General features: G+C 39.8%; 1 protein-coding gene across 4 annotated transcripts in view; it reads right to left on the bottom strand.

Moving 5' to 3' along the window:
* Window positions 1-402: 402 nt before the first annotated feature.
* Window positions 403-13,965, bottom strand: part of slc4a5a (solute carrier family 4 member 5a) — a 53,239-nt gene continuing 39,676 nt past the window's right edge. For all 4 annotated transcript variants that reach the window (XM_086029948.1, XM_086029949.1, XM_086029950.1 and 1 more), the window contains exons 18-26: window positions 12,087-12,200; window positions 10,987-11,148; window positions 9,829-10,007; window positions 9,614-9,686; window positions 7,432-7,500; window positions 5,316-5,489; window positions 4,847-5,011; window positions 4,703-4,761; window positions 403-1,301 (exon numbers count right to left, since the gene is read on the bottom strand). In XM_086029948.1, the coding sequence (XP_085886074.1) occupies window positions 1,136-1,301; window positions 4,703-4,761; window positions 4,847-5,011; window positions 5,316-5,489; window positions 7,432-7,500; window positions 9,614-9,686; window positions 9,829-10,007; window positions 10,987-11,148; window positions 12,087-12,200 (1,161 nt within the window). In that variant the 3' untranslated portion in view covers window positions 403-1,135. The remainder of the gene's footprint in view (window positions 1,302-4,702; window positions 4,762-4,846; window positions 5,012-5,315; window positions 5,490-7,431; window positions 7,501-9,613; window positions 9,687-9,828; window positions 10,008-10,986; window positions 11,149-12,086; window positions 12,201-13,965) is intronic.

Here is a 13,965-nt window from a genome sequence, read left to right as displayed (position 1 = left end):
GTGTGGTTTATTATTGAATTATGTTTCTTAATAGAATTCAAAGCACTGTGAGTACACTCATTTGGTAAGTGTTATGACATCTTTTTGACACTATTACTTATCTCATGTTAAGAATGTAATCAGAATGGTATTATGTTGCCACGTTCAGGAACAGCAATGTGTAACTCGTCCAGTACCTCTGACAGTAACTTCGACAAACTGTAAAAATAAATATCCTCATGTAGTGTGTTCAGACATTGCTGATCATGTTGACACTTACTGCTTGGCAATGGTCTAGCTGGCATATTAGCATGCTGAAAGGCATGGTTCAGTAGGCCATTGTGCTTGACATAATCTTTTTTTTTTTTTTGGCAGTTAAGTTGAACGCAAAGCCTCTATCTAAAGGTACAAGAAACAGTGCACTTTACAATACAGTATTTTTAATGTAATAAATATTTAAGTTACGCAACAGGTGGGCACGGGACCCTGGCGGTCCGACCCCCGGCTACAGAAACAGAGGGGCATTTTGACACATTTTCCAAATAGGCCTGCCCATGGTGAAGTTGTTCATTTCTCATACAGTATTTGTGAAAACAAAAACAAAAAAACCTGAACTCTACAACCCGCTTAATAAAACCATAAGAACATCAAGACATTTGGTTGTTTCTTTTTGTTCCAGGTACATATCCCAATGTGAGTATGTTTCACTGACTGGTTTGGGAGGCCATGGTCAAAAGAGCTGGTTGTGAGGGATCAAAGATGCAGTACAGCTTTTGAAAACACACACAATACAACGTATAATACAGCAAAACTATTGAAAATACAAGAGTAACTTTACATTATCGTGTAGCCTCTACTATATGTTAAATACACTTTTGGGGGCCAATTCGGCCTGTCATAACTCTGTATGCACAGGCTGACACGACAATACGGTGTAACATTTACATAGCATTGCGATAATAGTACACCATATACATCAAAGGAAGTCATACGACACATGGAAGCTTATATTTTTCAACATGTAATTACAAGCTCAATAAATGTATTCAAAACCCACTGGTTCAAAAGAGAGTTTTTGAAGGTGTCTGGGACACTTCCTTTTGTCCGTAAGACAAGTTCAGCAATCTCACTCAGAGCAAGGCGTCGAGCGTCCACTTCATAGCGTTGTCTCGCTGCTCATGTCTCGTGGCCGATGGTGGTCCATGTCCGAGTCGTCGTCAGACTCCATCTCTATCTTGACCTGGGGGACGGGGCAGGCCATCCCTCGCCCCATTGGCATGGCTGGAGATGACGGGCAGGAGATCTTCAGGTGGAGGGTAATGCTGAGGAAGGGCAAGTGCCAGTTACAGTATCTTACACACTCAGCATGACGAGTTTGAGGAGAGAGGGAGGACAAACCATTTTGTTCTAAAGAAACTACAGCAGTTCATTATGGAATTTATGAAAAAGGGCAAGTGATAGGGAAGGGCGAGTGCGTCTACTGTTAGTGGGTAACTGAAAGCAAAAGTCACTGTAGTATACTGTAGCGTCGCTGCCCTGTGAAAAACACTTATGTCCAATTTTGGGGAAAAAAAAAAATCACATTAATGCAATGTTTGTAACGCGGAAACACCATTCAGGTAAAATAAGAACATTGAAAAAAATGGACATAAGTGTTTTTCACAGGACAGCGACGATACTTTAGGTACGTGGGTCAAATTTTACAGCTCAATTCCAAACTACAACAATTTTTTTTTAAATGGTTATCTCTTGTGCCAAAGATTTTTATTTAAAAACGACAAAACAATTCATACTTTCTTGCCTAAATAAGTTACTTTATTGTTCATTAGCCTGTCACTTGTCAAACAGACACTGTATAACTAGCAATGTACGGTGATTTATTTCTGTATGCTAAACTACTTCACATTGTATTTGTACATGCATCATATACCATAATCTACTGCAGTCAAATTGGTGCTTGCTTTCTTTCCAAACCATGCCTCTTTCAAAGCAATGCAGACATGACGGTCCATTTGCTTACAAGGAATCAACAACAACAAAAATGAGGCATAAAAGGTGATATGTATTTGTAGGACAAAAGTGCCACATCTATCTACTGTACTTTGACTTTAAAGGAGGGAAGATCAGCAAATTAAAGTTCCAAGCAATTATAATGGATTTGCCCAAGAGTTTTGGAACATGGGTGAAAAAAAGAAACAACCAAAGTAATAATGGTTCTTGACATATATGGTCTCGAAATAAAACATCTAGGAATGAATCTTCTAAACATGAAATGTGTCCTTTATTTGTAGATCTCTTCTATTCTTATTATCCATGCATTACATGATGCTAAACACGGAAAGATACAAATTCTAACCAATGGCTTACAGACAGCAAATATACAGCATACATTTGAATTATTTTCACAGCCTCTGTCTTTCAAAAAGTTATACACATTATACAAGGTATACAACATGAATCCCAGTGCACATACCGTGAAACATTTAGTACACAGCACAGGAAGAAAAGAAGCCAACGTTCAACAGCAAGTAGGATTCGAATGATCTGCATTGCCTTAAAGTGCATGGAGAGGACGCTGTGTGGGATTACAACTCAGCCCAAGCACGCCACACTTGTACGCACAATTGCTCAACGTACTATGTCGCCAATTGTCTATTATTTATTTACAACTCATCCAATAATAATACACAAAATTATATCGGGGGAAGCAAAAGACTCATGGGTCATCGCAGACCTTCTAATATCAACTAGCTTTATAAGGGAATTAGAAGAAACAAAATAAAAAGACAAAAGAAGTGTTATTTACATTCAACTATTATACCAACACAAATTCATTGTTCTCAGATATACTTATAATATTTTTCCAAATCTAAGTAATGGTTCCAGCCTCTGTGTTGGATGTCATCAGACAATGGAGGTGCACCAAAAGAATTGGGCAGTAAATAAATGCCCAAGTGTATGGTGATGGTATTCAGGCCTGAGATAGTTTGCATGGATGGATGTGTACACTTTTGGACGATAAATCAAAACTGTATACTTTATACTTTTTCAATCTAAAATCAAAAATAAGCGTGAGCTGCAGATGAAGGCGAGTTCATTTCTTGCACCTTTGGAACAAGAAGATGAGTTTCAGTAAAATATGTTTTTAGTGTCATAAAACTTAGTTTCTCCCTCAAAGTAGCAAGGGGACAAGTGGCTGCCGCCTTTGTGGAATCTTCACTAAAAAAGACATGAAATGAGCATTTCAAGCACTTCTAAAATCTTCCATAAATAAATTCGGTGGAAAAAACAATTATGACTTATTCTGCTGCCCACACTGCCCTTCACACAAATAATCTTCCATTTGAGCTATTTAAGTGGAGTTTTTAGGGCAAATGGCATTATTTGAAACATCACGCAAGCTTCTTGGTTAATATTATTAACAGAAATTTGTCAGCAAATCGGAGGAGGGGTTGCCCGCGTAGCAGGCCAAACAAGAGCGTTGAGGAGATATGTGGAGAAATAATCAGCTTGTACTGTTTTACTACAATTTCAAGGCGTTTTGAAACGATTTTCTCTTGGTGATATCACACAAAAACATTCCCAAAAAGGTGATTGTTTCCCCTTCACAAAAACCTTGATTTCTCCAGGACCCATCATCCTATTTTCAAAATTCTTGGTGCACTGTACTCAGGTTGAAGTGGCCATTCAAACTAGAGTCGTAACACTCATTTTTTGGGGAATCTTGTCACATTTCTACTTAAAATGTACTGCGAGTAGTTGTTCAAATGGTGCCATGTCAGTAGTCTAATGTCAAAGGGATTTTTATGATTCACCGCTGATGCACTAAATATTTTCACTACAGTGGAACCTCATTTGCATTTGAGTTTGAATAATCAACATTTTACAGGGCTGTTAAGTTTCACACTTAACACTCACGTCCTCTGCCTTGTTGTGTTAAAAGGAATGTCGCCGTCTGACACGTCTTACAAGCCACACCACCATGTTGCGCATGTCATTATCTGATTGTGGGATGAAGTTGTCACTTTATGAAAGTGCACACAGTTGCAGCAGTTCTGTGTTAATGGAAAAGAGTATCTTGCAACCCGAACTTCTCTTATGGCTCTGATTTGGAAGTTTTGCAGCATCCCAATCTAAAAAAAAGGCTGCTAACGTCTTGTTAACTTATTTTTACACTTGTCAGACATGAAGAATGTTAAAAAGTGAGACGCCAGAGCCACATCTGAATTTTGCATTGTGCCTTTCTGATTGATGTCAACAATGAATATTATATTTCAATTATCACTCGTTAGAAAGTCTGATTGGTATAATATATTAATCACCTACTGCATGTTTAATCAACAACATTGCCTGTCTGATTAATCAATATTTTTATGGCGGCTTGGACCTGAAATGGATATATGTCATTCTTCTTTTACGACAGAAAAATGAGCTTCTAAATTTGACGTTAAAATCGTTAGAGTGAACCTCAGCGGTTCCACTGTTTTTCAATGCTTTGACCACCACAACTTGGATTCCCATCAGTATTTCCACTATACAAGTGCATCACTAAAAGCAACTACGAAAATGGCTAACATTGTGAGCGTGTGTGTGGGTGTGGGTGTGTGTGCGTTAAGGAGCGTGGTGTGTGGCAGACGGCTGGCAGTATGCCCCCCACTCAGACTGTACACCATCAGGATAGACCAGATCTTTGTAGGGGATGTGCAGTTTGAGGACACAGTACCTGCGATCCAAGTCTGAATCTGAACTTGGTGAATGGTTGGAGTAAGGGCTGTACTTATCCTGTAAAACAATACATGCACGCACAGACACACAAAACAAGATCAGTCGTGGCCTGCAGGGGGCAGCAAAAGTTCATATTTCTCACCTCTTCACTGACTTCACATTTGGGTCTTTTCTTATCTTTCCCCCCCTTCTTGTCATCATCCTTCTTCTTCTTCTCTTTCTCTGGCAGAAGGTCATCCAGCCAAGCCAGGTCATGCTGGGAGAAGACCATGTCCAACATTTTGCGAACGACCATCAGACCCAGGATCTGAAGTTTAATGCAACACGATGCACATACACATGTTCATATTCTCACCAACATTTGTCTCATAGGCAGGTTGTGGTCTATATAGAGTATGATGTAGTTGGATGGCATTTGAAGATGGCATTAACATGAATCACATGCACACTTAATATACATAGCTTGTCCATGTTCTACAGTTTGTTTCATGGCCATGTACTGTTGTAGCAGCCATGAATCGGACGACTTCTAGAGCATACACAAGACATTTCATCTAATAAGAATCTTAAAATGTGCCTTATGGTTTTAAAAATGATTATTACATACATACCATAACCGGAAAGATGATCGCTAAAAATGTGGATTTGAGTATCCAGAGTACAGCCAGGCATATGATCTGGATCAAGGTGAACAGGTGGACCCTTCTCAGAGGAACATGACGCAAGTAGGAGAGGTCAGGTTGGTGCTTGGATGGCATCATGTACAATTTAATCCTGTCCCAGAACTGCGGATGGTGAATAAAACCAGGTAGTGTCACTTTCAAACACCCGGGCAAATTTTTGCAGAAGTTATCTTGGGTCACTTGTTATACAGGTCCAGACGGAATGCATTATCAGAGCATGAATTATTTAAGCATATGGCAGAGGGGTGAAGAAGTTAATCGAATGTAGACCTATAAAATGAATGAGCAATAACAGAATATTTGGAGGGTTCGCTTATGTGTCACAGCTCAGGCTGTGTGGCTCAGGCATGGTTAAGTGTCAGCTGCACGGCCAGAAGATATCGAAAAGCATCATGTTTAAGCCAACCAGCATAATCTAATCAGGTACAATACAAGAGCTATCAAAAGTACAATGCTGCCTTCATTTAAAAAAAACAAACAAAAAAAACGTTTGATTGGCACTCACAAAAGGAGGATAATTGTATGGCATTGCACACTATCATACGAAGAGTTTTTAAGAGATCTTGATTACCTATTTACAAGTCGCTAAATTAGATGGTCAAAATACTCAAAAGTGCCCTCAGTGTGATGCAGTGCACTGCCAACTACAATCACGGTAATGATTGTCTTATTGAACTAATACACTTACAGTGTCAATCCAAAGTGAACGTTGTTACATATGTAGCGAAGACCAGAGCTGGGCATTCCTCCTAGCCGACGGACCGGTCCGTCTATCCGCCTGTAACAGATGCCCATTTTGCAGGCGATAAACGGTAAACTAATTACTAACTACCTAAAACGCTAATAGCGTGCCGCGCGAGTGCTATTTTTACCCCGCGTGACGTCACATCGAGCAGAAAAAGGTCAACATAGACAAGTAAAGATGCACACTCGTAGACGACTCCTGTTCGTGCTGCTTGTATTCTGCCCGTTTACCTCAGAAAGAAACATGCCGAGTAAACACTGCTGCTGTGGAACTTGCAGAAAGAACTCCCGACACTACGACCGTCCACATATGAAGGATGTATTCTTTATTCGTTTCCCGAAGCCAAAAAGTCAGAGGGATAAATGTGAATGATGGGTCAACTTGTGCGGGAATCCAAAAGACCAATTTAACGCCAGCAAGGTGAAGCCTTTTACCTTCATATGTAGTAAACATTTCATTGGGGGCCATTTGGTCCCACGGATGACAATCCCGAGCCCACTGCCTGCATCGAAGAGGTAAGCCATTTCCATAATTTCCTTCCTTTTTGCTTGCCGTTCGGCCCTACTCTTCCTTCCTGATGACAATGACTGACAAGGAAAAATGTAAAGCCAGACTGCTTTGCACTTCTGAGGTGCTCCAGCACATTCCCCAAAATTCCCATAGAGTCATAGCGCTCCGCAACAGCGCACAATCTGTTCGACTATGACTTGTATGGAGCGGGGGACGGGGGGCCGATTGATCGACAGAAGCGCTAACAGAAGCGTGTATAAAATGATAGACTGACTGATAGGCGATTACTATTTGGTCCAGCCGAACAAACTGGCAGATAAACAGACGCCGGAAGAGTGCCCCGGCTGTAGGCCGAAGGCAACAAACGGACGGACCACAATTTTTTAGTAAAATGCCCAGCTCTGGTAAAGACAATCCATCCATCCATTATCGATACCACTTCTCCTCACAAGGGTCGCGCTGGAGCCTATCCCAGCTGGCTTCGGGCAGTAGGCGGGGGGACACCCTGAATTAGTTGCCAGCCAATCGCAGGGCTGGTAAAGACTATTTAATCAAAAAAATGAATCACATTTCCTTTGGTAATATAAACACAATCTAAATGGCATAATATTACAACTAATAAAGTGGATGGTTAGTGCATGAAAGGTCCTACAATTTGTTTCTTTAAATGAGTAAGCTGCCATTTGAGCTATCTGCCTGCTGGTTGGTTGGTTTTTATCAGCTTGCAATGAGTTGCTTCCTGCTCTCCATCAATTCAAAAATGTAATAATGACATGCAACCGTGAATACCTGAATTCCGCTGAGGGAAGCTACTCCCATGTAGAGGAAGACGCCGTACAACACAGGCATTGGGATGTACTGAAGAGAGGAAGAAAAAAATCAGTTCACATAAACGATAATGTTTAACCACCCATAGTGTGTCATGAAGAAGTAAATAAAAGCTAATACACAGTACTGCGTAAGTCTTGGGCCTCCATCAGTGCAGTTGTTTTACTGATCCTTTTTCAGTTCAGAGCAGTCATCTAGACATAATAAAACCATGTCCCGTAGAGGGGTTGCGCGTGAGCCAAGCGAAAATAACAACATGCAATTTATTTTCATTGTTTGAGGCGGGGGAACCATCCACCTCCCCCCAGAATCAAAATAGCACCACCAGACTGTTATCCTCCACGAACCAGGGAGTAGGCAGCTAACAAAGGAACAGATGGTCAAACAAACAAATACGGCACTCTGTGATACATACAAAGATAAATATCTCACTTTTATTAATTGTACAGCCCATATGGGTGAAACTGTATTTCTGGTCTGATATGCTCCACAACTGATGCACAGAACTATAGCCAAAGATCCACTGTTTCATTTGGAAAGTGTTGAAATTTGTTCAGAGCCACCTCAAGCATCCATGGCCTGAAACAAAACTTGATTTTAGGGCCCTCTATTTCTGCCAGTAGTATTAATTAATCATTCATTGTTGGATTTCCCTAGACTGATTTTTAATAAGTATAATAATGATAATATTATAATTATTAATAATAATAAGTACCAAATTCATAAAATACACTACATCAGAGAACAAAAACTGCAACAAGAAGAGTGCAAGTACAAATACAATAAAATCACATATCATTTATATATCACACATGTATATATCGTCGCTGCTGGCGGAAACCTCATATGCCCAAATATGGTCATTTTTGTCCACAAATTGATAGAAATGGTCCGTCCCCATGTCAGCTGTCATTTTTATGTAATTTTAGCCAATTTGAAGCCGTGAAAAAACACACACACTGTCACTCTTAAATTCAACTTATGTTTGAGAAGTGTTGCAGAAGCGTGGTAAAACTACTTCAGTTTCCTCGTTTTGCCATAGCTGTATGTGTGGCATAATTGTCGCCTCTATTTAACGTCTGGGTGTTTTTTTTTTTAGACAATAATGAGTTTGCTGGATTAAGTTGTCTTGTTTGTTTAAAATCAATCCCGATGCTTTATTGCAGAAGGACCCCCGTGTCATGCAGGTAAGTCTCCATTTCATATTAATATGCACTTAATAAGCAGGGTTGGTTGGCAAATTTATTGCATCAATCATGGCCTTTAAAGTGGAAGTCAACCCAAACATATTTTTTTCAAGAATAAGTTCTATTCAAGCCCACTAGTTGAAACAAGGCATTCTGATAAATATTGCGTTTGTGGAATAACAGTTAATCCACACGTTTTTAGCCATCTCTGTGGGCGGCTAGTTTGTCACTTCTGTTGACTGAAAATGATATCACAACTACTCAGGGCTCAGGTAAGGACCAATCACGGCTGACCTGTTTTCTGAAGCTGAGCCGTGATTGGTCGTTACCTGAGCCCTAAGAAATTGTGATGTCATTTTCAGTTGACATAAATGACAACATTTCAGGTGTTTCAACTAGTAGGCCTGCTAGGAACATGTTCTTGAAAAAAATATGTTTGGGTTGACTTCCTCTTTAAAGGTCTATAGCCATGAGTGATGCAATAAATGAGCCAACTAACCTCATTTATTAAGTGCATATTAATATGAAATGGAGACTTACCTCCATGATAGTATTTTTAGGACGTATAATGTTGAGTGTGCAATAGCAATATAAGGTAGAATACAACTTGAAGGAAGCGGTGCCTGGGAACTCAAACAAGCTAAAGTTTGTCTTGACTTCCAGTATGTGGGTGGTGCATGTCGTGTGTGAAAGCACACTGCGTTCAAATGAGCATTTTAAATGCAACTGTTAAGCAGTCAGTCAATAAAACCCAGCTAGGCAGTGTATTAATGCCTTTGTTTACTCGCTGATGGCCTCTCACGGCATCCTGGCAAGGGAGACGAAATATGAAAATACCCATGTTAGCTTAGCAGGAGCTAGAAGCTGGTACAACACAAGTGGATGGATTTAAAATGGGTCCAAACGAAGACTAAAAGACTTTAAAAGCACAAGCACGTTATTCTGAGTGTTCTTACCTTTAGAACTGGAGCAAGGAAGATGGAGACCCCAGTGAGAACAAACACCAGAATGCCAGTCACTCGTTGTTCTCTGAAAATTCAAAATTATTGGCAAAGACACGTAAAAAATATCAGTTTAAAAACTTTTGTTTTCTTCTGCTATAAATAACTTAGCAAGGATTTGACTCCACAGGTAAAAACATGGACATCCATACATCCATACTGTTGCTGACCTGACTCCGAGGAACTGTGGCTGCTCTCCTGGAGCACTGGATTCGCTTTCCATCTTCAGCGAGTCGATGTGAGCGATAGAGATGACGGTGGCAGCTACATACCAGGGCAGACCCAAGAAGGAGCAAGTGGCCATCAGGACCCCCACCCAGAATAGATCCAAATGGTAGCCGCAGCCTTTCTGCCGGGACACCAGGCACAGGATCGTAGTTAACAGTAAGCTATTGTTCTTCATTTCTTTGCTTTTTATGTGCTGAAACTAGAGTGGACAAAAGGTACGTTGGAAGTGTCAATTGTGGAAAGGAGAACATTTGGCTTATGTTGTTTATGAATGGTCACAGGGATGTTGACCCAAGGATCAGAGACTTATTAGAATAGATAGACCATAAAGTGCAGAAGTTACTTTGAGGGCCAATTAGTGAGCCCACATTTCCCGTTAACACTATTACAGGTCAGGTAAAACTGTTTATTAAGTCTTATGGAGAGAATTTCTAAAATCTTGAGAATCTTGTTATAATGGTACCAAAAATCAATGCTTTAAAGGTTAAAAATTGATATGGCACCTACAGCAAGTATATGCAGTACTTCGTATAAATGTACACACACAGATAGCTATGCATCTGAGGCAGGAATCTGAAATGCAATACAATGCCATTTTGTCTCAGCTATCTTGTGTCGGACTGCATTCAGAATCAAATGTCTGTTGAGGATTGCCCATATAGAAAGCAAGTAAATACTGTGTATGCGGTACCATATTCTGTGCATCACCTGTGGCATCAGTAGTAATTAAAAATCTTCAGTAACATTTACTTATTTCTATTATATTATTTGTATATATATTGTTTTACTTTCAATGTTTACTATCATTTGGATTCCTGAAATGAAATTCATTTGTCAATCTACTGTAGTTGATATGTTTTGCATGAAAGCAGCTCAGGAGTTGAACTTCTGGGGAGTTTGGAATGTTTCCTACCTTGATGGGGTTTAGGGAGCAGTTTTACAGCAAACAAAGTAACAATTTCCATATACTGTAGCTTTTTGTTCTGTAGTGGGATTCAACACCACACCTTGCGCTACTACAAAATCCAATTTCTTTTCCACTGAGCTATTTTTTTATTTCCAATTATGTTTTATTTTGGAAGTGAATTATTCCTACCTACCTTTAGTTTGTTTTCCTTGCGGTTGACAATGACAGCACTGATTTGCTGGTCCATGAAGATGAGGATGGTGACAAGGAGGGCAGGGACAAAACTTCCCAAGTAAACCCACCAGGGGTTCTTCCCAAACGGCAACACCAGCCAGCCACGACCAGGCCGAGTTGGCTAGTTAGAGACAAGAAGACCCTTCATTTCCACATTAATTCTCAAACAAGTCGTTAAATACTCCATCATCCAGTCAGGAGATAACGGTATATTTACTCGCAAAAGGAAGCTCGGTCAGCTTTTTCAAAAATTTGATTTTCTTTTGTTATGCTAGTATTTACATGTTGAAATTGCCTGTCTATTCTGTACCCGACATTATTTTTGGAGTGGTTGGCCATTTTCATGATGGATTCAAATGAACGCAATCAAAAGATTCCCAAGTAGCCATTCAATATGTTGGTGTATTACTGTAATTTATTTTGCTGATAACACCCTCTCAATTTGTGATGGCAGAGTTCTATGAAAGCTTCTGGTGCAATCATGTCTACAAGTAAACAACATCATGTTGTACAATCCCACAGGTGTCAAACTGCGGTCCTGGAGGGCCACTATCTGATTCAAATGATCAGCTCATCAGCAAGCTCTGCGGGAGCCTGTTAGCGGTCCTGGTCATTTGAATCCGGTGTGCTGGACAGGGGAAACAACATCTAAAACATGCAGGATAGTGACCCTCGAGGACCGGAGTTTGACGCTAGTGTGTTACAACCGTGAACCAACAAGTGGTGAAAGGAGCATCTTTAAATGCAAAGTAATCGCTGGAAACATGCTGGTGCATGCATGTGACTTTTGTATTCACCCTCGTAGCTATTTTTGGCATAATATGCCCTATTTTCACAGTGAGCTGCCTCAGATGAAACACCCTGAATACCTGTTAGATTACAGTGAAGAACCAATCATTTAATTTGCACCCTGTGCGAGACTGACGCTTATGCACAAAATCAAATGCTAATGTTCTGAAAAGGACAATTTTGACGGACTCATGTGTTCACAAATGAAGCTAAAAAAAATGCGGGATGGGTACGGAAGGGGGCCGGGAAAAGAATAAATACAGGCGGTACCTTGAATTCTGTCGGTACAATTAACTTGGGGGTTTTAAGCCCCATCAGCATGTCAAGGCCCACAAACGTCATGATTGACATGAAGATAGAAAAGTCACTGATGAGTTTCCTAAGCTGGAATAAGAGGCAAACAAAACAAAACAATATGACAACTGACAATTGAACGCAATGACAAGGTCAGACGGAAAACACGGAATTCAGGTTAGTCGCTGACATGTAAACAGGCAACTACTAACTCAGTTGGTGTCCAACAAGTAAAGAATAAAGAGTATTTATTCATTAAATTATTTATTAAAATAGACTGATTGCTGGGTGGCATTGGCAAGGTTGTCCAATATGTATCCATTTCCACTCAAGTTTTATTATGGTACAATATGGTCACTAATCACAGTGTTTCTACACTCTGTATGACAACAAACCTCTGAAATTTGGGAATTTCCATCTGCAAATTATGAAAAAAAAAAAAATCCACTAAAACATTGGAAATTAGCTTATTCAACTATTTGAAGCGAAACAACAGTTTAACATTTTTGTAAAGATGGTTTTAAAGATAAGTAGAGACTTTGATCTTGCTGGCATGCAATGCATTGTGAGTAGATGAGGTTCAAGGGTTGCTTGGATTTGCTTCTCCACCTGTGTAGTAACGTGCTGTTTACGCAGTACATGGGACATTACAAACTCTAAATCGGAGCAAGCGTAATCTACAAACTTGTTCCGTAACACGTCTTGATGTACTTTAATGTAACTGATTTTGGCAATATGCCTTTTCGATTTTTCTGAGTGCCTTATTGCCGGACCGTTGATCATTTTCTGTTGGGTCGCAGACAAAATATAAAAATGTTTTGTCCCTTTCAGCAGACTGTTTCATTTTTAAATAATGGTTTAAACAATTTTTGATCCACACGCTGTGAAGGTCTCCAATTGATTGTACATTATGGTGAGTTATATACTAAATATTTCAGTTGTTCCAGTTTTCTGCAGCAGTGCATTTCCAAAAACACAAACCACTGTTATTAGACATAGTTAACATTACAAACAAAGATCAGTGGTCTCACAGTCATGTTTGTTTAATTTGTTTGTTTTCATATTTTGAAACAGATGATTAAGGAGCACTGTTATTGTTTTTGTCTGTTTTTATGCTTGTGTGTTACGCAACGAAAGTATTTTCCAAAACAAAAGAGGCATTTTTTTTCTCTTGTATAGCCTTTTGAGGTGATTACCGCAATCAAATAATTTCTCTCAGGTTTGAAGGGTACTTTCTAAAGACTGCTTTTTTTCCCACCATCCTCCACAGATATTCAATAGGCTTTGGATCAGTGATCATCTCAGGCCACTTCAGAATTGGAACTGGATGTTTTGTCTGAATGTTTTGTTCTGTTTTCAACCATTCTTGGATTGTTTTCACTGTTTTTGTGTTCTCTGTTTAGGATCCTATTGGAAGACCCATGATCTGCAGTTTAGACCAAGCATTCTAAAAGTGGGCAGCCAATTTTGCTCCAGAATGACATGATAGTCTTGAGATTTCAAGACGACATGTGGGATGCAGCCACACAGCCATAGAAAATAAGCAAGCCTCTTCCATGCTTCACTGTAACTACTTTATTGTTTTCTTTGTAAGCTTCTGTTTGGGTTCTTTAAACATAGAGTTGATGTGAAGACTCAGAAGGCTCCACCAGTGTCTCATCTCTACAAAGGAAAACCTGCCAGAAGCTTTGTCCAGTCTTGTCAGTTTCTAGTAACCCTTTTGCCTGTACTGTGTCTACACAGAAAAGAACATTTTACAGTGAAACGTGGAAGAGGGTTGGTGACATTCTGGGACCCGCTTTGCTAAATCTGACCCTGGGCGTATTGAATCTGTGCAGGGTACAATGAAACCTCA

The sequence above is a fragment of the Filicampus tigris genome, chromosome 5, assembly GCF_054856515.1.
Source record: "Filicampus tigris isolate MCC_2025a chromosome 5, RoL_Ftig_1.0, whole genome shotgun sequence".
In the NCBI taxonomy this organism is placed as follows: Eukaryota; Metazoa; Chordata; class Actinopteri; order Syngnathiformes; family Syngnathidae; genus Filicampus; species Filicampus tigris.
This window is presented reverse-complemented; position numbering and strand designations above follow the sequence as displayed.